Below are 26417 nucleotides of genomic sequence, written 5' to 3'. Positions count from 1 at the left end.
GGCTCGAGACTTCTGCTGCGATCTCAGCCGCCCAGACCGAACCAACCGATTCTCCCGAGGAGGCCGCGTCCGCCATCTTGTTCTCTCCCACGCGGCTCCTCGTCCCGTCTTTCCTGTTTGCTTTTGTTGCCATCGTGGTTAAAGCCGAGTTCGCGGCCGATTTATACTGCTGGTAGGTTCCCACAGCTTTCTCTGCGCTTTTTGGAGGTTTTTTTAGCTGATTGCGACGTCGCTAAGGGCAGATGTTAACGAGGGTCCGCGGAGCTCTAACGTGCGGCGTCCTCCCCTTAGCCTAGCATCACGTGACCTCAAGGTGCTGACATTTTTAAAGGGACGATTCAAGCTCAGTTAGGAAGGGGCAGCAAAAAAGAAAGCGCGATGTCTGGTTGTTTCAAGTTATTATTATTATTATAAAAAAAACTTATAAACTGCAAATATCACATATATTTCAATGCGGGTAAGAATGAAAAAAGAACATGAACCAATTATTCAGATGATACATATTCATACTAATAAAAAGTACAAGGAAAATACCTAAATTACAATAATCACTCAAATCACTTAAAATTAAGCATCAGATATTTCTTAAATGAGGAAGTCTTAAGCTGGGCCAGCGGAATGCGGTAAGCAAGGTATGCATGGCAGAGGGGCACCAACATTCTAGGGGTGCCAGAAACTGCCATGCTTATTCGTGCGCTACGCTCCACTGGCCACTGCTGCTGCACACTACAGCCCTCCCAAGACCTACCTTGACCCTTGAAGGTCGCCCTAGTGGTGTGGTGGCCTCTGCGGCTACGGGGGCAGAAAAGAATTCCACTCTTTCCTGCCCTCTGCTGCTACCGTCTCTGCTTTGCTCTTCTGTAATGTGGACAGCCCCACCGTATTTTAAAAACGGCTGCTGAAACTGCCGCCGAAGTCTCGGCAGCCATTTTGGGAAAACATGGCGGTGGCGGTGCCCGCAGCACAGAACAGCAAAGTGGAGAGCGTCGGAGATGGAGTAGCAGCAGCGGGCAGGAAAGAATGTGATTCTTTCCTGCCCCCGCAGCTGCAAAGGCCACTACACCACCTGGGCGGGCGGCATTTTATATTTGTCTTAACACATCCAACCAAGCAGATTTTATTTCCAGTATACCTGCAGGTACTATTTTCACATAAAAGAAAGACAAAATAGCTTTCTTAAATACTTTTAATACAACACACCTCTTATGGTAAATACAGTGCAACAAGGGAACATGGCTTGGGCATTTTGCAATTTTATATCAACAAGACAAACTTACCTGTACTATGTATTCAATTGTGGAGAACTGCGGCATGAGCTCTGCAGGCTGATTCACTTCCGTTATACCTGCATATGCTGGAGGAAACTGAAGAAAGAATTGAACATCAGAGAACATCAGGCAGGTTGGTAAGACCTGCAGAACACAGCATGATCTCAAGCCATCTAGACAGTGAAATGTTTCGGGTCAGTAAGTAATCAGAGTGAAGCTGTTCCCTAACGCTCTCCCAGTAAAATGGAAGATGAAGAAGCAGACATGGTGGATGGGTTACAAGCCTTTATTATAGAGAGACGGTAAAACGCCTGACACAGTCATGTTTAGCCCAGTGGGGCTGTTTCAGGAGGTGATGTAATACCTCAAGGAGTTATCCTGTCACCTTTCCCGAGGTAAGAGAACCAAGGTGTGGTATAAACACCACCCACGAAACACAGAGCATTCAATACACAGGAGGTCTTTGCTCACTCACACTCATGCCCTAACACTCTCCCTGTAGGATGACGGTTTGTGACCAGTCCTGTGACTTTCCAGCATGTGTTATTCAGATGAACATGAGAAGTCAGGTGATCTACTCAGGGCAGGATTAAGGCACAAGCAAACCAGGTACTTGCCTAGGGCCCAAACGGTTAGAAGGGGGCTCTCTTAGATGTGCTAGTTTAATGGCTCCAAGGCAAGCTTCTTCTTTTTTTTTCTATTTTTTTTTTATGTCAACTGCTGACAGAAAGAAGTGTGTGTATTGGAGGGAGGGTGAGGGGGAACGGGGAAGACAAGAGCGACCTCCGTCCACAGAGGTCTGTCTCTGCACAGGGGATGAGAAGTGTCCTCCTTTCAGCAAGAGGAGCTGGCGAAGACTTTTTACCAGCTGCTTCCTCTTCTGTCAGTTTTCAGCTCTCAGGGGGACCCCATTAGAGGAATTTTTAAAATATATTTATATTATGATGGGGACCCCAATGTACTTGTTTGCCTGGGGCCCACTAAAGGGTTAATCCTGCCTTGGATCTACTGCAGCACTTTGCTGTGGAAGAACCAGAACAAATCCCCTTTAACAAAATGTAGTACTGTATAAAATTACTTTGGCGCAATTATAAATCTTATCCTTGGATGCAGGTAGACAGCCAGACTAATGCTGTCACTTGTCTTCGACCTGTTTATTGGGGAAAGGCCAGAAAATAGGATACTTAGGGGCCCTTTTACTAAGCAGCGGTAAGCCCACCACAGGCTTACCACATGCCAATCTGGAGCTACCGCTGGTCCAACGTGGGCACCAGCGGCAGTTCAACCTCCAGCGAACAGTGCAGGAGCCCTTACTGCCACCTCAATGGGTGGAGATAACTGCTCCCTTCTCCTGTACGACTACGCAGTAAGTTCAATCTTACCGCATGGCCATTTCTTTTTTTCAGACTTTTTACCCCCTGTGGTAAAAAGGGCCTCAGCGCACGGCAAAAGTGACCCCCGCTGCTAGCACAGGGCCCTTTTTACCGCAGCTTAGTAAAAGGGCCCCTCAGAACTTGGTTTTACCATTGTCTCTTTACACTGAAAGGCATATCTGAGGACAGACATATAAGCAAATTATACAGGGACTAGTATCAGGTTCCAAATAACATTTTGATAAGGATTTCCATGGTTGGTTATATTAGGGATAAGAACAAATTACAAGAATACTGAAAAAAACAAGAGCTGGGGGATGGGGCATGCACTTGGCATCATTTAATAAATATATGCGTGAGCTTGTTTCAAAAAATAGATTCCAAACTTTGGCTAGAAGAGTTTTGTCCCAGATCAGCTTTGACTGGAGTATGGTTTTGGGGTGAACTATGGCTTCAAAATCTCCTAATTCCTGTCTCAAAAAACTAAGATACATCCTAAAATCCTCTTTGGAATAGAACGTGTCAATTGTGAAGAAATAATAATTTTTGTTTTCAAACATGATAATATTGGTCTTTCCCGACACAGGAAGGGCCCTTCCCCCTGTGTCCCACAAGAGTATCATTGGTGGGAAAACTCTGCACAAGGTCACCACATTGTGTTGATGATAAGTTGCCACACTATGAGTTTTGACATAAGCTGCATATAGGGAGTACTTCTATAAGGAGCCACTAGTTTTAGGAATGCTGGTATTTGAGTCATTTATGTGTGTTGCAGCCACTTGAGTGTACATGACCTCTTTTAGAATACTGCCTAGTGGAAACGTTTCCATCATAATTTGATGGCGCATACTTTGCTGGTGGGCATGCACATGGGCAAAATGCTCAGGTACATGAGTAAATTATAGAATTCTATAATACAGGCATGTATGTGTTAAACATTAAGGGGTCGAAATTCAGACTGTGGGAGGCAGCCCAGCTAACTCCTGCGGTCGGCGGTGAGAACGGATATTCAATGCCAGACCGTTTCTGGTGACTGGCATTGAATATCCATTTTATTTTTAATCACTTTAAACTTAACCGGCCAAGCCAATATTCAGGGCTGGCCAATTAAGTTTAAACAGGCCAAAGACTGGATCTCCACAATAGCAGGCCTATGTGGCTGCCAAACTTAGCTGGTATGTGCTGAATATTAGCAGGTAGCTGGTTGTATCGTGCAATATAACTGATTATCTGCTAAGTGCTGACCACAAATATTCAGTAGGAGATAACCGGATATCTCCCACTGAATATTCGCGGATAGCCAGTTAAGCGCTATTTAACTGACCAGGAGCCGTTCCTGCCCAGTTAAATAGCACTGAATATCAGGGGTAGGTGTTGGCATTTACAACAGGGTTGGTGTAAATGATTGTGCCTTATTGTAAGTTCGTTTTCAGCCATTTCCACTAGAATTCTGTAAAGAAACATGGGCACCTATTTTTCTTCATAGAATGGAGGAAAGGGGAGAGGGGATGGGACTTGATATACTGCCTTTCTGTGGTTACAATCAAAGCCGTTTACATATTATATACAGGTAGTTATTTTGTACCTGGATCAATCGAGGGTTAATTGACTTGCCCAGAGTCAAAAGGAGCTGCGGTAGGATTCGAATCCAGTTCCCCAGGTTCTCAGGCCACTTCACTAACCATTAGGTTACTCCTCCACTTAGGCTTAAAATAGGCGCCATAGCCAGTGCCTGTAGTGGGAACCCTATTACAGAATTACCCTCATAATTTTGTCAAAGAGTTTATTCGTTTGGGACTACATTGGGACCATATGCTACCAAAGCTAAGAGGGGGATTAGAAGGAAAATATTACATTATCGTCACCTACCTGATTTCTCTGAAAACAGAAGTTGCAGGCCCAGAGCTTCGCCCTGTAGTCAACCTGACTGAAAAAGACACATAAAAGGGTTAACCAACATCTAGGGGGTCTTTTACTAAGGTGCGCTAGCATTTTTAGCTGGCGCTAAGACACCAAGACGCCCATAGGAATACAATGGTCATCTCAGTGTTTAGCGTCAGCTGATTTTTTCTGTTTCAATGATTTTTATTGATGACAAGACAATATCAAGACGTTATACAACCATCTGGCCGTACATAAATACAGTTCACAAAATAATACCTTAAGGGCTCCTATATGTTACATAATGTCATCCAATTATGATTAATCTTACCCCCCCCCCCCCACACCATTCCAAATTTAGCAACTTCACAACAACCTTAAAAATAACCAACCTCTGTTCTTTATAATCACCTCAAACCCCATCTTATAACCCAACAACCCCAAAGAAGAAAAATAAAAGGGGGGGCCCCCTCCCAGGGCGAGGCACACACACCACCACAGCAGCCTGCCAAAGCAAGAAGATCAGGGCGATCCAGCAGTTCACTGACCAGCTAACAACAGAGTTGTCCTGTCAAGAGGTGTTCAAAATCAAGCTCCTAGCCCTATGTGGAAAAGATTCCAGTCTGCTCTTTCACTTGCCAAACAGGACTATTACATCCAGTTGACAAATTCTCTTTGCTCAAACCCTCGATGTCTCTTTGCCACACTGAACTCTCTCCTCAAAGTGCCTTCACTTCCAACTCCCCCTTCACTTTCCCCCCAGACTCTGGCTGAGTACTTTCATGATAAGGTTCACAAGATTAAACTTGAATTCTCAACCAGGTCACCTCCACCTCTCCTTCCCTTAGTCCATTCTCTCAACCCTCCAACCCCTGCCTACTTTTCTTCCTTTTCTGAAATCACTGAAGAGGAAATTACACATTTCTTTCCTCCTCGAAACTAACTACCTGTTCCTCTGATCCTATTCCCACTCATCTACTTAACACTCTCTCTCCAACTGTCATCCCTTTTATCTGTCATATCCTCAATCTTTCACTGTCCACTGTGACTGCTCCTAATGCCTTCAAACATGCCGTAGTCACACCACTCCTTAAAAAAACCTTCACTGGACCCTACTTGTCCTTCCAACTATTGCCCCATCTCCCTCCTCTCTCCTCCCTTTCCTATCCAAGAAACTTGACCATACTGTTCACTGTCGTTGCCTTGACTTTCTTTCATCTCAAGCTATTCTTGATACACTTCAATCTGGCGTTTGCCCCCTTCATTCAACCGAAACAGTGCTTGCTAAAGTCTCCAATGACCTGTTCCTGGCCAGATCCAAAGGGCTCTATTCTATCCTCATCCTTCTCGATCTATCTGCTGCTTTTGACACTGTTGATCACAGCCTACTCCTTGATACGCTGTCCTCACTTGGATTTCAGGGCTCTGTTCTTTCCTGGTTTTCTTCTTATCCCTCCCAGCGTAGTTTTAGTGTATACTTTGGTGGATCCTCCTTTACCTATATCCCTCTGTCAGTTGGTGTACCTCAGGGATCTGTCCTGGGACCTCTTCTTTTCTCCATCTATACTTTTTCCCTTGGTACTCTGATCTCACCCATGGTTTTCAGTTTCATCTTTACGCTGATGACTCCCAGATCCACCTCTCCACACCAGAAATCTGAGCAGGAATCCAGGCCAAAGTATCAGCCTGACTGACATTGCTGCCTGGATGTCTCACCACCATCTGAAACTAAACATGACCAAGACTAAGCTTCTTATCTTTCCACCTAAACCAACCTCTCCTCTTCCCCCATTCTCTATTTCTGTGGATAACACTCTCATCCTTCCTGTCTCATCAGCTCGTAACCTTGGGGTGATCTTCGACTCCTCCCTCTCCTTCTCTGCACATATTCAGCAGACTGCTAAACCCTGTCGTTTCTTTCTCTATAATATTACCAAAATGCACTCTTTCCTTTCTGAGCACACTACCAGGACACTCAACCACACTCTTATCACCTCTCGCTTAGACCATTGCAACTTGCTTCTCACAGATCTCCCACTTAGCCATCTCTCTCCTCTTCAATCTGTTCAAAATTCTGCTGCACGACTAATATTCCGCCAATGTCGCTATGCTCATATTAGCCTCTCCTCAAGTCACTTCACTGGCTCCCTATCTGTTTCCGCATACAGTTCAAACTCCTCTTATTGGCTTATAAGTGCATTCACTCTGCAGCTCCTCAGTACCTCTCCACTCTCATCTCTCCCTACACTCCTCCCCGGGAACTCTGTTCACTGGGTAAATCTCTCTTATCTGCACCCTTCTCCTCCACCGTTAACTCCAGACTACATTCCTTTTATCTTGCTGCACCATATGTCTGGAATAGACTTCCTGAGCCGGTACATCAAGCTCCGTCTCTGGCCGTCTTCAAATCAAACCTAAAAGCCCACCTTTTTGATGCTGCTTTTAACTCCTAACCCTTATTTTATCATCCTCACTTTAATATTCCCTTATCTCTTATTTGTGCTGTAAGTCTGTCCTAATTAGATTGTAAGCTCTGTCAAGCAGGGACTGTCTCTTCATGTTCAAGTGTACAGCGCTGAGTACGTCTAGTAGCGCTACAGAAATGATAAGTAGTAGTAATAGCAGTAGATTCAATATACCCTTCCCAAACTACTAAAAAGACCTTCCAACATTTTGGACAATATACCGCATACCTCTTTTCCAATAACATCATTTCATGTAAACGATTTCTCCAAGCCCAAAAGGACAGGGCCAACTTCCCCACTCAAATGCTCATAATGACCCTCTTGCCTATAGCTCCCGCCTTACACAGCAACGATATCTGGGAACGCTTATGTATCCTAAAACTTTCATAACTGTCTAATAACCACCCCTCCGGCGACAGCGGCAACACCCTATCCAACAACTTCTTCATATACCGTGATATTTCTTTCCAAAAACTTTTACCCTCGGATAACCCCAAAAAGCATGAAAAAAAAGAGTTGGTTTCTCTTCCAGATTTCTGACAATCTGGGGTATCACTGCCCCCCCTGCTTTAAACTTCTGTTCTTGCGTTAAGTAAGCCCTGTGTGAAGTTCAAAACTGACACTCCTATATGTCCACACTCACTGAGATTTCTGGGATTCTCCGAATTAATTTGTGACAATCAAGAGAGCTCGCTAAGGACTCTAACTCTCCACCCCACCTGTGGGCAAGATCCTCAAAAGAATCCTTCTGAATAATATTCCACAGTGCCGCATGCAGCGCCGAGACCGTCAGACCCCCCTCTCTGAATCTGTCAAAAAAACCCAGTAAGCTCGCCCTCAATGACGGGAACAAAGCCCCTTCAGGAAGAGTCCGAATATAATGTTGTAACTGGCGATATGCCAATAAATCCCTAGCTTCAACCACTCCTCTTGAATATAAAGGATTCCAAGATAACAGCTTTCCCCTCTCATCCAACACGTTGTCCGCGGACCTCCTTCTTGTGCCTCAGGGGCCTCTCCAATGGCAGCCTCAATCCTGGGAAATATCCCCCACCGCTCTCCACAGATCCCCCAGGAAGCCCTCTCAAAGCTCCAGGCCAAAATATAGTGCACAAATGCTGTTTATTCATTCATATAAGTCACAATGAGTTTCTGAGCATAGACTGTCCCTCCCCACCCCCTCCTGCTGGCTAGGAAACTACCCTTCCTCCACCGCTTCCCCAGCACCCCCCCCCCCCCCATATTTGAAGGCTCCGACAAGATACTTAAAAGGCCAATTTTGCCTTTTGGCCCGCCCAACAAAAATGGGACAGAAGTCTCCTCAAGACCAACAAATCCCGCTTCAACACTCGAAGAGTAACATATGGAAAGTAAAAAGCCATTTTGGAAAGACGACCATATTAAAAAGCTGTATTCTCCCATGAATCGATAACAGAAAATGCACCCATTTAGCTAAACTCACTTTAGAATACTCCAATAGTAAAGGTATATTCACCCGGTACAACATGGAGGCAGGTACAAATCAAGGTAAGGTATACACATATGAGTTTATCTTGTTAGGCAGACTGGATGGACCATGCAGGTCTTTTTCTGCCGTCATCTACTATGTTATGTTAAAGGGTAACTGAGTACCCAAATATCGAAAAGAGGTAGTTTCCCATTTCAATGGAAAAGTACCATGCCAGGTATCTCGAACTGAAGAAGCTGTAGGCAGTGCCAAAGATTTATCTACATTCAACTTAAAGCCGGAAAAGTCTCCATATTCCTTAAAAGTCTCCAATAACTCTGCCAACGATGTCTGAGGCTCAACTATGTGCACTAGCAGGTCATCCGCAAAGCCCGAAATTCTGAACTCTTGCCTTCCTATACGAATCCCCTGAATGTTTCTATTACCCATAACATCTCTGATCAAGGGATCAAGCGTTAGAACAAAGAGTAGCGGAGAGTGGGGGCAGCCCTGCCGTGTGCCTCGGTGTATCCCAAACGCCTACGACATCACACCATTCACTTGTATCTGCGCCTTAGGGTCCAAATACAGAGCCTTGACAGCGGATAAACCCCCCCCCACTAAACCCATATTGGCGAAGGGTAGCGAAAAGGAAATCCCAGTCAATCTGGTCAAATGCTTTTTCCACATAGAAACTAACCAGTAATGATGGTTCATCCAGTCTACCTGTTCCGTGGAAATAAGAATCTTATGCAGATTGTGTGTAATAGTGCGCCCCCGAACAAATCCTACTTGAGGATCAGCTATCAGATCAGGAAGCACCCGAGCCATACGGTTAGCCAAAATTATCTTGAGCCCTTAGGCCTTGTTTTAGTAGGGTTTCCTCAGCAACTGCCTCTTTGCTTGCCATTTGACTCTTTCCTAGCGCTGCGTACGTCTAGTAGCGCTATAGAAATGATAAGTAGTAAGTAGTAGTACTATTTGGCTTTATTAATTATTTTTTTGTATTTGTTTATACTTGCATGCTTCAGTGCTTGATTTTATGGTTGTACACATATCTCCAAGAAAGCTCTAACCAGTGTATAACCATAAAATCAAGCATACAAGTATAAACATATACAAAAGAATAATAAAACCAAATAATACCCATTAAAGAGTCAAATGGAAAACAGAGGCAGGTGCTGAGGAAACCCTACTAAAACAAGGCATAAGGGCTCGATATTCAAAGGAAAATCTCAGAAATTAGCTTCTTTGAAACTTTACTAACTTTTAAGCTCCTAAACTAAGATGAATTTCAATTGACTGAAAGCATGGCACAAATTTAGGAGCTCAACTTTTTTTTGAATATCAGGCCCCAAATGGATACATTTTGTGACCGCCTTTTGTGGGTTAACACTTTTCTTCAGGACCAAACACAATGAGCAAAAAGTGACTGCTTGAAAATACAATGAATTGTAGTATGTATTGTAACATATTTTATGATTCACTTTTATTTTCTTGATATTTGACCTGAGGAAGGAACTGTTGGTCAAAAAAATGTATTACATTAGTCTAGTAGGTCTCATCTTATGTTATTTTTTCAGTTGCTAAAGTTTTTTTTCTGTGCATTCAAGTGGACCAAACTTGAAATCCCACTCGTTGAACCAAAATGAACAGTGAGGCCTGGCAGTACGGTTCAACCAAACATTTGTTCAGAGGCAGCAGAGATGACACCTTTTGGCTATGGTTCCTACATGTTACAGAGACACACTGCATTTCTTGGAAGGAACAATAGCTCCAAGAATGAAAATGCACAGTTAAATTGGAATTCTAAGATCTAATTCTAGATTTATCCCATGTATATACACCATGTACTGCAGATCTAAGCCTGGCAGTGCAGCACAATAAAAGGGAAATACTTACCACAGAGGATTGAGAACTGCTTTGCAGGTCGGCCTGCTGCACAGCACTGGTTCATACTGCACTGGAGGGAGGTCTGGGCGCTCTTTCAGAGGTGTGAACAGACAGCCCAATGGAACCACCATCCTTGTGGCCTCCAGGCGGCTGGAGGGCCATACGTTCCAGCTGAAGCGTACCCCGTCTCGCTCCTCATTTTGCTGGATGAACTCCAAATAAGTTGCCATAAAATCTCAGGGCTTCTGATGGAAGAAATCAATACCAAAATAATTATTTTTACACCCAACAAAATAAAACAGAAACAAAGCATTGAAAACAGGTCCTTGTCCGAGAGCAAATGGGGAATGGAGCATGTACAGGGTTGCCAGGTGGAAAATTTTTTTCCAGCCTAAAGGAGCCCAAAATCCAGCCCAAAACCCGCCCAAACTCAAACCCCGCCCCTGACACCCCCGCCCCCGCGTCATCACCCCCGCCCCCGCCGTCATCGGCCCCGCCTCCCCGTCACTAACCCCGCCTCCCCGTCACTAACCCCGCCTCCCCCGTCACTAACCCCGCCTCCCACGTCACTAACCCCGCCCAGAAACGTCATTAACCCCGCCCACCGCGGCCGAAAAAAGCCGGCGAAAAAACCGCAAAAGCCGGCGAAAAAACCGCCCCGAAGCCAAAAAGGAGCCCAAAAAACCGCAACCCGCCGCGGGCTAAAATTTCCCGTGGCGGGTCGCGGAAAACCGCCCAATTGGGCGGTAAAACCGCCCACCTGGCAACACTGAGCATGTACACCAGACAAAACAAATCCACCAATTCTGTCAGGATTCACTGACTGAGCAGGTCACCATGGTAACAGGCAAGAACTGCAAATAACTAGGCCCAAAAGGAGTGACTGGGAAAACAAATCTCAGCAAACATTAATAAAGAAGTATGAGATAGCCAAGGAGGGCAGGGAAAGTACAGAGAGAAGCACATTGGGACACAGATCAGATCAAAAGAGGCAGTTGGAGAGATGCAATGGAGGAAAGAAAGGGAACAATCACTCAGACTGTGCTGCCATAAAGTAAATCCTATCAACTGGCATAAAAACTATGGGGCTCTTTTAAGAGCGGTGGTAAGCCCAACGCGGGCTTACCGCACACTTTTCCAGGACTACTGCTGACCCAACGTGGCCGCCGGCAGTAGTCCTGTCCTGAGCGCGCGCCATTTCCTGAGGAAAAAGAAAACCCTTGGTTATGGCTTGCGTGGCAGTAACCCGGCGGTAATCGGGCATCTCTGCTGCCCGGTTACTACCGGGTAGCGTGGGAGCCCTTATCACCACCTCAATGTGTAAAAAGGGCCCTGGTACACAGGAAAAACAGCCCCTGCCGCTAGAGCAGGGCCTTTTTCCCCGTAGCTTGGCAAAAGGACCCTTATGTGTTTTACTCAACTTTTGCTTTTTTATGTTTTGTACTATTTTTAGGCCTTTCTTCTTTTCCATTGCCCTAGGACATCTGCCCAAGTAACACAAGGAAGTAGGAGTTGTTCTCCCAACAACATGTGACACACCCAAACCCGACAGAAGACCTGAACACAAAGCCACAGGACCAGTTCCTCATCCTTTTATATGGGCCACCACTTTCTCTGAGGGCCAGGGTTACCATAAGGCTTCAGAAAAAGGAGGACAGATTGAGCCTGTCTGGATTTTAATTCCATTGCTTTCAGTTGGTGGGGCTTGAGCATCCCTGCCAGCAAAGTTATGATTTGGAGAGTAGGGGTTGGGAGGAAAGCACTAAGAAATGATTGTGCCCCCCCCCCCCCCCCCCAGTCCCTCCAAAAATGGAGTACTGGATATGCACCTGGTGACTCTGGATCTCTTTTCTGATTTAGAATGGCTACTAAGATTGTTTTTCAAGCTCATCAAAGGTTGGTTTTGAATTTTAAAATCTCTCTGTTCCCAGATGTGGCGCAAGAAATTCAGAAGAGGCAAAAGCAGTTTCTCTTATTACGGGTTTTGCTGTTGGGAGCTTTATTCTTTTTTAAATTTCCCTATAAACGTATCATTAATTTTTAATCTGAAAAATATGTTTTCTTTGAGGGGCTGCTCCTAGTTTACCTGGGGCTCCCTCCAACCGTTTCTGAATAATGCTCTTATTTATGATTAATGTTCCATAGGTGGTCAGTGTGCCTTCATTTTTCTTATTTTATTTAAAATAGAAACTCTGGAAAAGGATGAGGTGGAGGACTAGCCTACTGGTTAGTACAACAGACTTTGATCCTGGGGAACTGGGTTCGATTCCCACAGCAGCTCCTTCTGACTCTGGGCATTAACCCTCCATTGCCCCAGGTACAAATAAATACCTGTATATACTATGTAAACTGCTTTGAATGTAGTTGCAAAAAACACACAAAGGCGGTATATCAAGTCCTCCTCCCACTCCCTTTCCCTTACCAGTGGTGCAACTCAAGGTTCAGTTCTTTTTAACATTTTGTAAGCGATATTGCTAAAGGGCTGTCTGGTAAGGTTTGCCTATTTGCGGATGATAACAAAAACTGCACTAGGGTAGACACTGCTGATGGTGTGGATAATATGAGGAAAAAAATTAGCAAAGATAGAAGAATGGTTGGGAATTTGGCAGCTTAGATTTAATGCTAAAAAATGCAAGGTCATGCATTTGGGCTGCAAAAACCAGAGGGAACGGTGAAGAACTTTTGTGCATGAAAGAGAAGCAGGACTTGGGTGTGATCATATGTGATGATCTTAAGGTGGCCAAACAGGTAGAAAAGGTGACAGCAAAAGCTAGAAGGATGGGAGGAATGGCCAGTAGGAAAAAGGAGGTGATGATGCCCCTATATAAGACTCTGGTGAGAACGCATTTAGAATATTGAGTACAATTCTGGAGACCATTAGGCATATTTTCAAAGCACTTAGCCTTCCAAAGTTCCATAGGTTTCTATGGAACTTTGGAAGGCTAAGTGCTTTGAAAATATGCCTCCATACCTTCAAAAAGATATAAACAGGATGGAGATGGTCCAGAGGGCAGATACTAAAATGGTCAGTGGTCATTGTCATAAAGCGTATGGGGAAAGATTGTTTAGTACAGAGCTGTCTGGTTTTGCAGATCAGCTAGCTTTGTATATATAACTTATTCCCATATTAATGATCTAGAAGTGCAATTAGCTAGCTTGTGTCTTCTTGGTCTTCTCAGCGACCATAGACAGGTCTGCTTAGCCCTAGTAATGGGCCATAAACGTTAACAAGTGTCAGTTTGTTTCAAACAGGCTCTAAACATAACACAGAGACATTCTCAGTGAAGGACAAGTATGAGTGATAAGTATTCGAGGGAGGGAGGTTACAAAGAGCAAATGATGGATAAATGGGAAAAATACAAAAGAAGCAGAATTATGTGAAGGTGACCTTAGAGGTCAGAGCTGAAGAATACCAGGTAAGAGAGAAAATATAAGGCATTAAGTGATTGGACAAAATTAAGCTTCAGTATTCTGGCTAAGCACATCTTGTACTAGTCAGATTCTGATAGCTTCCAAAGGAAACACAGACAGAGAGAGATTTTATTTTCCTTATACTGAAATTTGGACTGATATAAATAAGAATTCAATTTTCTGTAACACTGGGATACAAGAATTTTTATTGTAACCATTTATTTACTCTAATAAATTTTAGCATTATTATAAAAGAGAAAAACTGAACTCTAAAGTGTTTTTCCTTTGCCAGAAGGGCTTTCTTTCAGTCTCTTCTGAAGTTGTTCAGCTCCCCCTTCCCCTTTTAGAGGCAAGAGGGGGGGGGGGGTATACAAGATTTAAAGATCTTAATATGTATTACTTTGAATAAAGGCGGGAGGGGGAGATATGATAGGTATTTAAATGTCTCTATGCAGCATAAATGCATAGGAGATGGGTCTCTTTCAATTGAAAGAATGCTCTAGAATGAGGTGGCATAGGACGAAGATGAAAGGGGATAGACTCAGAAGTAACCTAAGGAAATACTTCTTCATGGAAATGGTGGTGAATTCATGGAACTGCTTCCCGGTTGAAGTGGTGGAGACAAAAACAGTATCTAAATTCAAGAGAGTTGGCACAAGTTCATAGGATCTCTAAGGCAGTGATAGGGAGAGTAGATGACATGGATGGGCAGACTGCTTACATTTTTCTCTGTTTCTATTTCCTAGTATCTCCTATATTATCACTGGATCCACAATGTGGACTTTTGTTTCTTCAGATTTGCTTTGCCTTTATGATATTTATTTTCTTTTAGTATATCTGGATGGCTTCTCTGTACAAGTTTTTGTTGCTTGATCGTTATTCGAAATGCTTTTTTTGGGGGGGAGGGAAGAACATTAGCCAAGAGGCCAAAGGCCAAACAATTGAAGATGCTTCAACAGAACCTTGTGGTCTATTGTGTCAAAGATTGCTGAAATGTTTAACGGAACCAGAAAGAAGTTATAACAGTGGTCAAGCTCCTGAAGCAACGTAAGAGTGGCACCAATAGCAGCTTGGTGCTGTGGGCCCATCGGAACAAGTCCTGAAAAGAATCAAGTACTACAGCTTTCACCATTCACCAAGATGTCCTAAAACTAACCTTTCAATACATGTTTGTGTGCTATCTAAGATTTTAAAGGCCTGTGCAGTACTAATCTCAGGTATTTCTAACGCGTCTTATCCCCAAACTAGGTCCAAAGCAGGTTACACTAAAGAAACCAGTAAATACGATAAAAAATAATACAAAGAACAAAAAATAAAATAGACAAAAATAATTACTAACCCAATGATTTCAGAAATATTTAAAACATAATAATTCTATGTCTAAACAAAAAACTTAGAAAATAAAAAAGAGCCATCCAATATCCCCCAGATTCTATATAGTGTGCTTAGATTTAGGTGCCAAAATTTGGCACGGATTCTGTAACACCATGTGTAACTTAATTGGCTTAACAAACTAATGAGCACTGATAAAAGCACTTAAGCAATAATGAGCACAAATTGGCACTGATTAGAAATGTAAGCGCACAACTCATTAAGCATATTCTGAAACGATGTGCACCGAACTTCTAATGTGCGGAGGCTAAAAGGGGCGTGTTTGTGGGCAGGGAAATGGGAGTTTCATGGACGCCCCAAAATGTAGGCACCTATTTATAGAATATGGCCCAGTGTGTTTAAATTTACGTGCTGAGATTTACACCAGGTTTTCGTTGGCGTAAATGGATATGCACAGATATCAGTGCTGAAATATTAACTAAGAATATTCTATAAACGGCAACTAAATCTAGGTGCCAATTATAGAATACACTTAGTTGGCACTGATTTCAGCACCGATTTTTTAAGCACCATATATAGAATCTCCTCCTATTCGTTTGTAATGCACTGTCTGTATGACAGTGAAAATAAGCAATCTGCTACCGGTACTGTTCACTAACTCCCCTGTTTACAACGCCGCACAGCAATGCCGACACAGCCCATTCAAAGTGAATGGGCTATGTTGGCAGTACTGTACCACCAGGGTCCTAAGATTCAAGAATTAATAATAGTGAAACAATACAAGAATATAAATAAAATTTCTCTTAAATACTTAAAATGAGTGCTCTATATGGCTTGTAAGGGAAAGCAACCTATCATCTAATGCTACAGGACCCAATTCTGATCCACGTGTCATCTCTCTTTTGCAGCAACTTAATGGTTAGAGCAGGTGGGCTGAGAATCACGGGATTCCGGTTTGAATCCCACTGATGCTCCTTGTGATTTTGGACAAGTCACGCAGGGGTCTTTTTACTAAACTGCGTTAAAAAGTGGTTGGCACTGGTGTTGTCGTGTAGATTTTTGGTGTGCTGCAGCCACTTTTAGCTTGGCAGTAAAATGGCTACCTTGGTATATTTTTCTGTAATGGTCATGTGCTAATTTCTCCACTAGCACATGGCCATTACCACAGGAGCCCTTACCGCCACCTGTTTAGGATGCAGTAAGGGCTCCCACATTAATCAGGTAGAGCACGGTAATGCCCTTTGAGTGTGTGGTAGGCCTGCATTAGGTCTACTGCGCTTTAGTAAAAGGGCTCCTTAACCCTACAGTACCTCAGGTACAATCTGGGACAAGAAAACACCAGCTGTACCTAAATATAAATTGCCTTGGGCTGCTACTGAAAAAGCTGTGAGCAAAATCCACGATCCTTTATATGCTAGGAATTACATATTTTTAACATTTACAAAAAAATGTTAATACTAAAAATGTTTTAAAAGATTTCTGTTCCATGGATGTCCTTCCTTCCTTCTCCTTTTAAAAATAAGGTAAGCCTATTCAACAGATTAACATGGAGGGGCATTTTCAAAAGAAACATCCAAGATGCGATTTGGACATCCTTGCAAAAGCAGTGGGTGGCAGCAGCAGAAATTCAGACAGCCTGTTCTCCTCTAGGGCAGAGGTTCTCAACCTAGTTCTCAGGACACAGCCAGCCAGCCAGGTGTTCAGGATACCCACAATTAATAGGTGTGAGTTAGATTTGCACGCACTGCCCACATGACTCCATTATATACAACCCTATCTCATGCATGTTCATCGCGAATATCTTTGAAAACCAGACTGGCTTGGTGTGTTCTGAGGACTAGGCTGAGAACCTCTTCTTTAGGCTATACCTATTTAGATCCTCAAGTCTCTGTTCCTGTGTTTTCCAGTGATGACCCTGTCCCATTTTGGAGTGAAGGAGTTGCCTAATGGTTAGTGTAGTGGCTTGAAAAACAGGGGAACCGGGTTTAATTCCCTCTGCAGCTCCTTGTGACTCTGAGCAAATCATTTAATTCTCCATTGCCCCAGGTACAAATTAAGTACCTTTATATAATATGTAAACAACTTGGACTACAACCAACAAAAGGTGGTATATCAAATAGCAACTGACCAAATTTCAGGTTCGATACTGAAACCGATCTGAAATCCGGGTTTGGCAGAAAATGATTGTGCATTTTTGGCGGAAACCCCAAACTGTAACCTCACCCCACCAGAAGCCAGCCTTCCCTCATCCCCTGATAGAAAACATGTTCCCCTCCCCCAGGCCGACCAGCATTCCACCCTCCCCCTCCTGGCATACTTTGTAAAGGCCCTGGTGGTCTAGTGCAGTGTTTCCCAAGTCCAGTCCTAGAGTACCCCATACCAGTCAGGTTTTCAGGATATCCACAATGAATATGCATGAACTTGATTTGCGTTTCCTTTTCATTTGGATGTAGCCAAAGGTGCCAAGCATGGTCCAGATGCCAACAGCATAAACCAGTGAGAAGCACGTGTTCCATTTTGCCAGCTCCTGGGCACTCACCATGATTCTAAAGGACACAGCTCGAACAGCCCTCACATTACACTACGCCGCCATCTTAGAGAGGGGCAAACCCTCACGCACATATGTGCCTATGCTCCGGAGAGAGTGGAAAACATGAAAAGGGATCTGCAGAAATTAGAAGATGCGCTTAGGGAGTAGATCTCCATGGGAGACATATGTGCTAAGCAGTGACAGGCTGATATGCACAGACAGGGATCTTGGGGTGATAGTATCTGAGGAGCTGAAGGCGATGAAACAGTGTGACAAGGCAGAGGCCATAGTCAGAAGGATGCTAGGCTGTATAGAGAGAGAGGTGTAACTAGAAGAAAGGCGGTGTTGATGCCCCTGTACAAGTCGTTAGTGAGGCCCCACCTGCAGTATTATGTTCAATTTTGGAGGCCGTATCTTGCTAAAGATGTAAGAAGACTTGAAGCGGTGCAGAGGAAGGCAACAAAAACGATATGGAGCTTGTGCAAAATGACATATGAGAAGAGACTGGAAGACTTGAATATGTAGACCCTAAAGGACAGGAGAACTAGGGGATATATGATACAGATATTTAAATATTTGAAAGGTATTAATATAAAAACAAATATTTTCCAGAGAGGGGAATGTGGTAAAACTAGAGGACATGAATTGAGGTTGCAGGGTGGTAGACGTAGGAGTAATGTCAGAAAATTCTTTTTCATGGAAAGGGTGGTGGATGCCTGGAATTACGCCCCGAGGGGGGGAGGGTGGAAAAAAAATGTGGAGGAATTCAAAAAGGCGTGGGATGAACACAGAGGATCTCTAATTAGAAAATAAATGATATGAAAAAGTAAACTTAAAGGGTTGCATATGTGTTTGCATGTCAAGTTGTGCTTAGAGCTGGCTTGTACGGTCTGAGTCCTGCATATGGTGATCTGGTTTAGGGTGGGCTGGAGAGAGCATCCATTGAAACTGCAGTGTTTTGGAACGTGAGGATAGTGCCAGGCAGACTTTTATGGTCTCTGTCCTGCAAATGACAAGACAGATTTGGATAGGCTGGAGTGGGCTTTGACAGCAGCTCCAGTAGTTGGAACATAAGGACAGAGCCAGGCGCACTTCTATGGTCTATGTCCCAGAAACACCAAAGAAAGACCATGATCAAGTAAATAATATCATGTTCGTTGCTGATTTAAATCTTGAATTGATAACGTATGTGACTGTTGGGCAGACCTGGATGACCATTCAGGTCTTTATCTGCCGTCACTTACTACATTTCTATGTTATTTTTAAGTCTATTTTAAACTTTAGATCTTTCTACCCACCTAACTTATGTTCTAAACAGTTTTGAAATCTCTCTGAAATATCAGGTCTAATAAACCAAAATATCATGTGAACTCTTTTGTATTTACTTAAAGGGATTTATTAACCACATTTATACAAAGAATCATCCAGGAGGTGTATAGAAGTGGCAACATAAGAAAAGAATTAGCACTACTGCAAAGCCCTTAAAAGATAGAAAAGACTGAGGGGCTGGGGGAATGGGTTTGGAACCAGAATACCAGGGTTATCAATCGTTTTGCACTTCTGATTTTGGGTACAGCACCTTACTGAGGAGCGCTTTAGAAATGCCAAGAGACCTGGGATGCGGAAACTAACACAAACAACACAAAGTAATGTCACGTACAGAAGGGGCTTTGTAATTAAAAGCCGAGGTTTATTTTGTTGTTTTAATTCGGCTTTCCTGAAAATGCCCAAACCGTGGTACACAACATAAAACACAACACAATAATGATTTATACAGGTTACTGGAAAATTGGCACCTTTGCCCTGATTCTTTAACGTTGACTAACACGGCAACCACTCTATTTTATCCAGCACTGATCCCTAAACAGCAGAGTCCGCCCGGAGCTGGTGCAAGTTCTCCAACATCCCTCACAGGGCTTTATGAAGCCACACACCGCGCGGGGGGCAGAAATAAGACAGTGACCCATATGGACCCCCTGCTTCCAGGAAACCACACGGACCTTCCTCTGATCCCATCCTAAAACACTCACCTCAGCACCAGCTGCCCGCAGAATCACTGTCCTCCTTCCTTAGGGCTATGGTGGCAAATGATCGAAACTCAGTTCCGGTTCGTACTCTCAGTACCAGCAGCAAGTACAGCTCAGCCTAAGCCGCCATTGACGTCACGCCAGGAATCCCCGCCACGTCAAGGGCCGTGGCCGAATCGAGCCGCGCGAGGTCATCAAGGGGGCGGGCTTAACATATCACGTCCCCTTACACCAAGGAGGTTGCCTTAGGCCTGTGGCGTAGTTACGCCACGTACTTGCGTGAGGATTTGCCCCTCTCTAAGATGGCGGCGTAGTGTAATGTGAGGGCTGTCCGAGCTGTGTCCTTCAGAATCATGGTGACTGCCCGGGAGGTGGCAAAATGGAACACGCGCGTCTCGCTGGTTTATGCTATCGGCATTTGGACCATGCTGGGCAGCTTTGGTTACTTCCAAGTTAAAAGGAAACGGGAGAATCTGGAGGCAGAGCCTGATGCAGTTGAAGCCCAGGGTGTGTGCGGGTGAGGGGTGGGGGTGCGGGACAAGGCCTGTGCTGGGCTCATGTGCTTTAAAACACTAACGAAACAGTTTTCAGGTGTGGCTTGATAGACTTCCTTATCTATTGAAATTTGAACGGGGGTGGTGGGATTTGGAACGGTGTTGTATGGTCTCAACGACTAGTTCTGGAGTCAGTGACAGTGTGTCCATAGGTGCCAACGCTGTAGGTACTTGAGCAACTCAAGTATTGACCAGACTCCTTGAAAGTGCCCAGGAAAGGATGCTTTTCACTGGATCTAGCACCCCTATCACTTTGAAAAGTTGGCTCCTATGAATGTCTGGTTTGATTCAAGGAGGTGGTTGACAATTGGCTTCCGAGTTTCAGGACAGGTTAAACACTGCCTACATGGTCTTGCATTTTTTACTGTAGCAAAATTTTGTTTGGGGGCTGCAAACTAATCTCTCCCCCCACCCCCAAACTGCTGTCTTGCTTTACACTTAAGAGCAATGAAGACCAAAATGGCCCATTTGCGGTCATCAACTTTTGGTTGGTGTACATATAAATTCCCAAATACATCCAAACACCAACTCCCCCCTTCTCTGTCTCTTCTACCTACTCTCTCAGTCATCTTCTCATACCTGCCACAAGCATGACCAAAATCCATTGGGTATCACAAACATTTTTGGAGTCCTGATGAAATGATGCATTTGTTTAAGTTTGTAATTGCCGCTCTATGCAGGTTTCCTGTACACCTTATTGTGGCAATCATTCTACTGCTGTTTTTCTTTGTAAGGTTCAGTTGTCTCAAGAAAATGTGGGTAAGCTTCTAATAAATGAGCTACCTGTGCTAAGGCAAACCCTGCAAATAGTTCTTATCTGCAGGGTTTGACACAATTGAAGCAAAAATACCCAAGTCATTTTGCTTTAATTATTATGAAAAGAAAATTGCACAAAGTTGTACCTGCTTTTTATGCAGGCTCTTTTTTAGAAATTTATTCATGTATTTTTCATTATTCAAAATCACGTGTATGCTTTCCTCCCCAGTGTTTTCTCTGAGTAAGTATGCACATTGTTGACAAGTGCATGTGCTTTTACCTGTGCCAAGGATGGAAAATAAAAGCTTGCTTCTGTGGTAAAGGTGTTTTGTACATGGAAAAACTTTCATTATTGCCCTCGTATGGTCATTTTTTAAATGTACATTATTTGTGTATATCTTCCTGCTTGACTTTACACCCCCCCTCCCCCTTCACTGTTCCCATCTCAGATCTACTCATCATTCCATCTTCTTTTGCATTATCCCTTGCCTCTGGAACATCCGCCCTGGTGAATGCCATGGTGATCACCCCTACTTCCAGTGCCAGGCATCCTCTAGGCTTTCCAATTTCTTTCCTCTGCGTGGTCTTGCTTCGCTGCGTGCTCTGAAACTGGTCTGCTTACCATATTTTCTTCCTGCCCCAGGCCTCTGACCATGTTTCCTCTTCCAATTTTCTTCCTGTACTGTCCGTGCTTTTTCCAGTTCTGTAGTTCCTTCCCATTCTTTTGATTTCAATTTTGTACACTGCCCTAATTTTTTAAAAACTTTTTATTTTTATTGAAGAGCGGTTATCGTGCCAAATAAACTAAACAAGGGCTTTTCTGAGGGGGTATTGTTTGCTAAAATTGATCCATGGTCTCCAAGTTTTAATGAAAGAGCTCAGGCTCTACACAACAATTCTGTCTTGTCACAGATTCTGTGACTGGTTGCATGGGGCCTGGCTATTGTGGGGTGGGTCCCCCAGTGATCATCCCATATTCTCACCATAAAATCATTTATAGTGTTCTGGTTTTGTAAAGTGCTGTCCCACAGAGGTGTGAAGAAGGGTGCTATATTGGAGAAATAAGCTAGATGCTAAAGAGATTTAATTTACATAGACATATGAAAAATGCCAGTGCCAACCAGGATGTTACCTCTGTGGGACAGCACTTTACAAAACCAGAACACTGTATCAATGATTTTATGGTACTAATACTAAAAGGAGACTTTAAGACAATCCAGGAATGTAAGACCTTTGAAGTCAGAATGATAATATTTTGACACCCACCAGACAGGACACAACAAAGATATGGGTTTTCTAGCCCATGATAAGCCATATACTTCTACTGCTGTGTCACCCTCTTTATCTACATGCATCTCTCCCTGTCTCTCATCCACCCAGCTCCCACGTTTCTCACCTTACCCACCCTACCCTCTTCCTGTGAGACTGTCATCGGAATGCTTTGATGTTTCACTTATATATACTGTTGCTATTTATCAACATTTGCTTATTTCTAATCTGAAGAAGGGTTACCTTTGAAAGCTCATCAAAAAATGTATTATTAGACCAATAAAAAAGGTATCTTATTTTTCTCTGTTTTATTTATTTTATTTCTATTTATTACCTTACTAAGAGCAAAACTACTACAGGGCCATGCAGTCAATGGGGTAAAACTAAAACTGGATCAGCTTCTCCTCCGTGTCTGGAGCCAGTTGGCAACCCTAATTGAGATGCACAGAATGAAGAAAGTCCCCTTGGAATAAGGCCTTAAAACTGTTAAAAACATATCAAACAGGCCAGTATGGCATGAATTCCTTCAGTTTTATAAAGAACAGGATGAAAACACCATTAAAAAGCTAAAACAAGCAAAGGCATAATAATATATTAACAAAATTAAAATGAGAGGCTTATGTTTTTTCAACTTTTTTCTTCCTCATTGTAATAGCCCATGCTATTCATAGGGGGTGGATGTTTTTGCCTGCAGATGTTTTGGAAGTGCGGTGATCATAAGAGAGCTCTGTGACCTTTCAGTGTCAGAATCAATAGGTCACACCCTCTTGACTTGAGCACCAAATAGGCTGAGTGCCCAAAGAACCTAGGAGAACACCAGGGTCAGGACCTAGCCTACCTTTCCAAAATCATGCTCTCTTGGCTTATATGAACTACATCCAGCACTTGAGTAAATCTCAGTATTAAACTGAATGTAAACCTGAGTTGTATTTGTACAGAAATAAGAAAAATTTGCCAGTATGTGATTTTTTTTTTGCTATATTTTGTTGTTTTGAAATATGCCAGTTGAGTACAGTGTGTTTATCAGAGGAACTTAATTTTATTATAATAAGCCCTCTTTCTACCAAAGAAATTTGGCTCCCAGTGCATTTGGTATGCAGAGAAACAGACTATAATGAGACAAAGTTTATCCAGTACAAGAAAATGAGGTTGATCATTTATGTCCTTTGTTATTAGGTAAGACAGGAGCACTTGGAAATGATTTGCCTTTTCAACCAACACCTGAAGAAAAGAGAACAGGCTTTTACATGAGTCAGACTGTAACTTACAAAGAAAACTTTGTACCTTATTCAACCAGAATATACAACTTCATATCATCACATCTGAGCAGTACCTCTGATGCGGCGACTAAGAGTGACACCTCAGAGAAATGACTGGTGGTTTTCTAAATGTGATTAAGAGCTAGTTTACAGGGTTAAACAAGCTTTCTCAACGTAGGTGTAAGCTGTGAAGTTCAGATTTATGCCAAATGCTACAAATTTGTACCACTTAAAGTGAAATAAAAATCAGAGTTTTGGACTGGAGGTTTCCCTTCCTCAGAACATTGATTATCCCACAGGAAATAGAAGATGTTTCATGGGACTCGAGGCTCCTTTGTGAAATCTTCACTGTTTTGATATGCTTTGAGGTTTTGTTCAGTCTGTGCTGTCTGAACTTAATCTATACCTAGCAGTAATTTACAGGGATAGCTGTGCAGGTGAGTTTATCTGTGGCATCATAACCTTGAATGAGAGATGTGATTTTGTACACAAAAGCAACTAAGTAAAAAGATTTGGTAACCTATGTATGTCTCTAACTTAAGACATGGAGAAAACAAAGGTGCATATTATTATTATTTGTATCCCACATTTTCCCACCATTTTGCAGGCTCAATGTGGCTTACATAGTACCGTAAACAGCGTTAGCTGATTCCGGTATGAACAATATAAGCTGAAATTGTGGTAGAATGGGTTACATGTATGGTAAATACAATTGGGGGAACTAGAGAGGGACAGGAACAGTTAGGGTATGTCCATTACGGTCTTTGGTTACGTTGTGTCGCAGGTATCCAGGTTTTTTATGTTGGGTTGGCGGGGTATGCTTTTCTGAACAGGTCTGTCTTTTGTAGTTTTCAGAAATTTAGGTGATCGAACGTAGTTTTTACTACTTTTGGTAGTGTGTTCCATAGTTGTGCGCTTAAGTAGGAAAAGCTAGATGCATAAGTGGAATTTTATTTGAGTCCTTTGATGCTTGGGTAGTGGCGGTTTAGGTATGATCGTGCTGATTTTATGGTGTTGCTAGTTGGCAGGTCGATGAGGTCTGTCATGTACCCCGGTGCTTCGCCATAAATGATTTTGTGAACTGTCGTGCAGATTTTGAAAGCGATATGTTCCTTAAATGGAAGCCAGTGCAATTTTGCTCGGAGTGGTTTGCCGCTGTCAAAACGCGTTTTTCCAAATATAAGCCTAGCTGCTGTGTTTTGGGCGGTCTAAAGTTTCTTTATAATTTGTTCTTTGCATCCTGCATAGATTCCATTACAGTAGTCTGCGTGACTTAGTACCATTGACTGTATCAGGTTGTGAAATATTTCCCTCGGGAAGAATGGTCTCACACGTTTGAGTTTCCACATTGAGAGAAACATTTTCTTTATGGTGGATTTAACTTGGGTCTCTAGTGAGAGGTTTCGGTCGATTGTTACTCCAAGAATTTTCAGGCTGTCTGATATAGGGAGGGTGTATTCTGGGGTGTTAATGTTTGTGGGTTTGTATGTGTTGTATTGGGATGAGATAAGACTGTGTTTTTCCTGATTATTATAGTAACATAGTAGATGACGGCAGAAAAAGACCTGCACGGTCCATCTAGTCTGCCCAACAAGATAAACTCATATGTGCTACTTCTTGTGTATACCTTACCTTGATTTGTATCTGCCATTTTCAGGACACAGACCGTAGAAGTCTTGCCCAGAACTAGCCCCGCCTCCCAATCTCGGCTAAGCTTCTGAGGATCCATTCCTTCTGCACAGGATTCCTTTATGTTTATCCCACACATGCTTGAATTCCTCTACCGTTTTCATTATATTACTGTTCATTGAGTTGAAGCATCTTATAACATTGAAATATAGCAGTAGAATCAAAAACATCAAGTGTAATTTAAATACTGCAACAAAAGACATCCTTAATGAAACAAATCATTCCTTAAACCACTCAGGTTCATCAAAAAACACCTCTCACACGACCTTACCTAACACCTTCCCATCTAAATCCTCATATACCTTCAGCCTATTATCGATTGTATTTAAGATCATGTAATGACTACATCATGATAACACTCTGTAAGCCACATTGAGCCTGCAAAAAGGTGGGAAAATGTGGGGTACAAATGCAATAAATAATAATAATTACAATAAACACATTGTGGTAGAAAATATATTGCCTTTGCCCCTGTCGGAGAGGGATAGGGAAATATCGATCCCAATTCTCCAGCCTTGAAACCTAAAGTATCATGCTCCCAGTTGCTTCTAAAGGGGCTGCAACTGACAGCGAGCCTCGTATGGTCTGCCCCGATACTGTCATCCTCAGGTTCATGACCTAGGTTTACATAGGATTAACATCCACCCAGTGGTATCATTGAATGTCAGTGTGCTTAATGAATGAAATGGATAGGAAAAAGGTGGTTAGAAAGCTGTTCTTGTATGTTTGAATTGCCTTGACTGTACTGTAGGAGTTTCTCAGTAAAATGCTGATTAGAAAGCAATGAAACAGTTTTAAGATTAACTGGCGTACCCTGTGCAATAGCATTTATTTTTTTGTACCTATCACATTATGAGATCTTATGTTCTTTGTAAAGTAAGTGTGATAAGTTGTCAGAATTCCCAAACACAGCTTTTTCATGCTGCTGAATTTGGCATAAGCATGGATTTAAATACAGTACAGTCTCTATTATCTGACCTTCGCTAATCCGACCATCCGGCATCTGACATAGCCAGTGGTGCATCATTGCATTAATGTCTATTAAAAGTCTTTGTATTAGAGCAAGCACATGTACAATAATTATGTTTTAGCACTCCAGTTGGAAACTCTAGGCCTTTGTTTATGCATTGAGGGGTTATATTGTTTTCCGTATTATCTGGCTTTTCACTTATCGGACAACAGGGTAGTCCAGTTTAGATCAGATAATAGAGACTGTACTGTATAAAGCAATTTTTGTTTCCAGTAATTTTTTTATTGAGGACT

The 26417-nt window shown here is 42.9% G+C and overlaps 2 protein-coding genes across 2 annotated transcripts in view; one reads left to right on the top strand and one right to left on the bottom strand.

Moving 5' to 3' along the window:
• Positions 1 to 19752, bottom strand: part of SEC23B (SEC23 homolog B, coat complex II component) — a 67222-nt gene extending 47470 nt beyond the window's left edge. The window contains exons 1-4 of the mRNA XM_030196235.1: positions 19631 to 19752; positions 10337 to 10572; positions 4511 to 4568; positions 1278 to 1364 (exon numbers count right to left, since the gene is read on the bottom strand). Coding sequence (XP_030052095.1) covers positions 1278 to 1364; positions 4511 to 4568; positions 10337 to 10557 — 366 coding nt within the window. The 5' untranslated portion in view covers positions 10558 to 10572; positions 19631 to 19752. The remainder of the gene's footprint in view (positions 1 to 1277; positions 1365 to 4510; positions 4569 to 10336; positions 10573 to 19630) is intronic.
• A 155-nt stretch (positions 19753 to 19907) lies between these two features.
• On the top strand, positions 19908 to 23729 carry SMIM26 (small integral membrane protein 26). The gene is made up of 2 exons (XM_030196234.1): positions 19908 to 20134; positions 23383 to 23729. The coding sequence occupies exons 1-2, from the start codon at positions 19981 to 19983 to the stop codon at positions 23577 to 23579; spliced, it is 351 nt and encodes a 116-aa protein (XP_030052094.1). The 5' UTR covers positions 19908 to 19980; the 3' UTR covers positions 23580 to 23729.
• The last annotated feature ends 2688 nt before the right edge of the window (positions 23730 to 26417 follow it).

Source organism: Microcaecilia unicolor, chromosome 3 (genome assembly GCF_901765095.1).
Source record: "Microcaecilia unicolor chromosome 3, aMicUni1.1, whole genome shotgun sequence".
In the NCBI taxonomy this organism is placed as follows: Eukaryota; Metazoa; Chordata; class Amphibia; order Gymnophiona; family Siphonopidae; genus Microcaecilia; species Microcaecilia unicolor.
This window is presented reverse-complemented; position numbering and strand designations above follow the sequence as displayed.

What these genes read in the sequence shown, in the direction of transcription:
- SMIM26 (XM_030196234.1), top strand. Translation starts at nt 19,981, where the DNA reads ATGGTGACTGCCCGGGAGGTGGCAAAATGGAACACGCGCGTCTCGCTG. An exon ending in TGATGCAGTTGAAGCCCAGG is followed by an intron (nt 20,135 to 23,382) that starts GTGTGTGCGGGT and finishes CTTTGTTATTAG; the next exon opens with GTAAGACAGGAGCACTTGGA.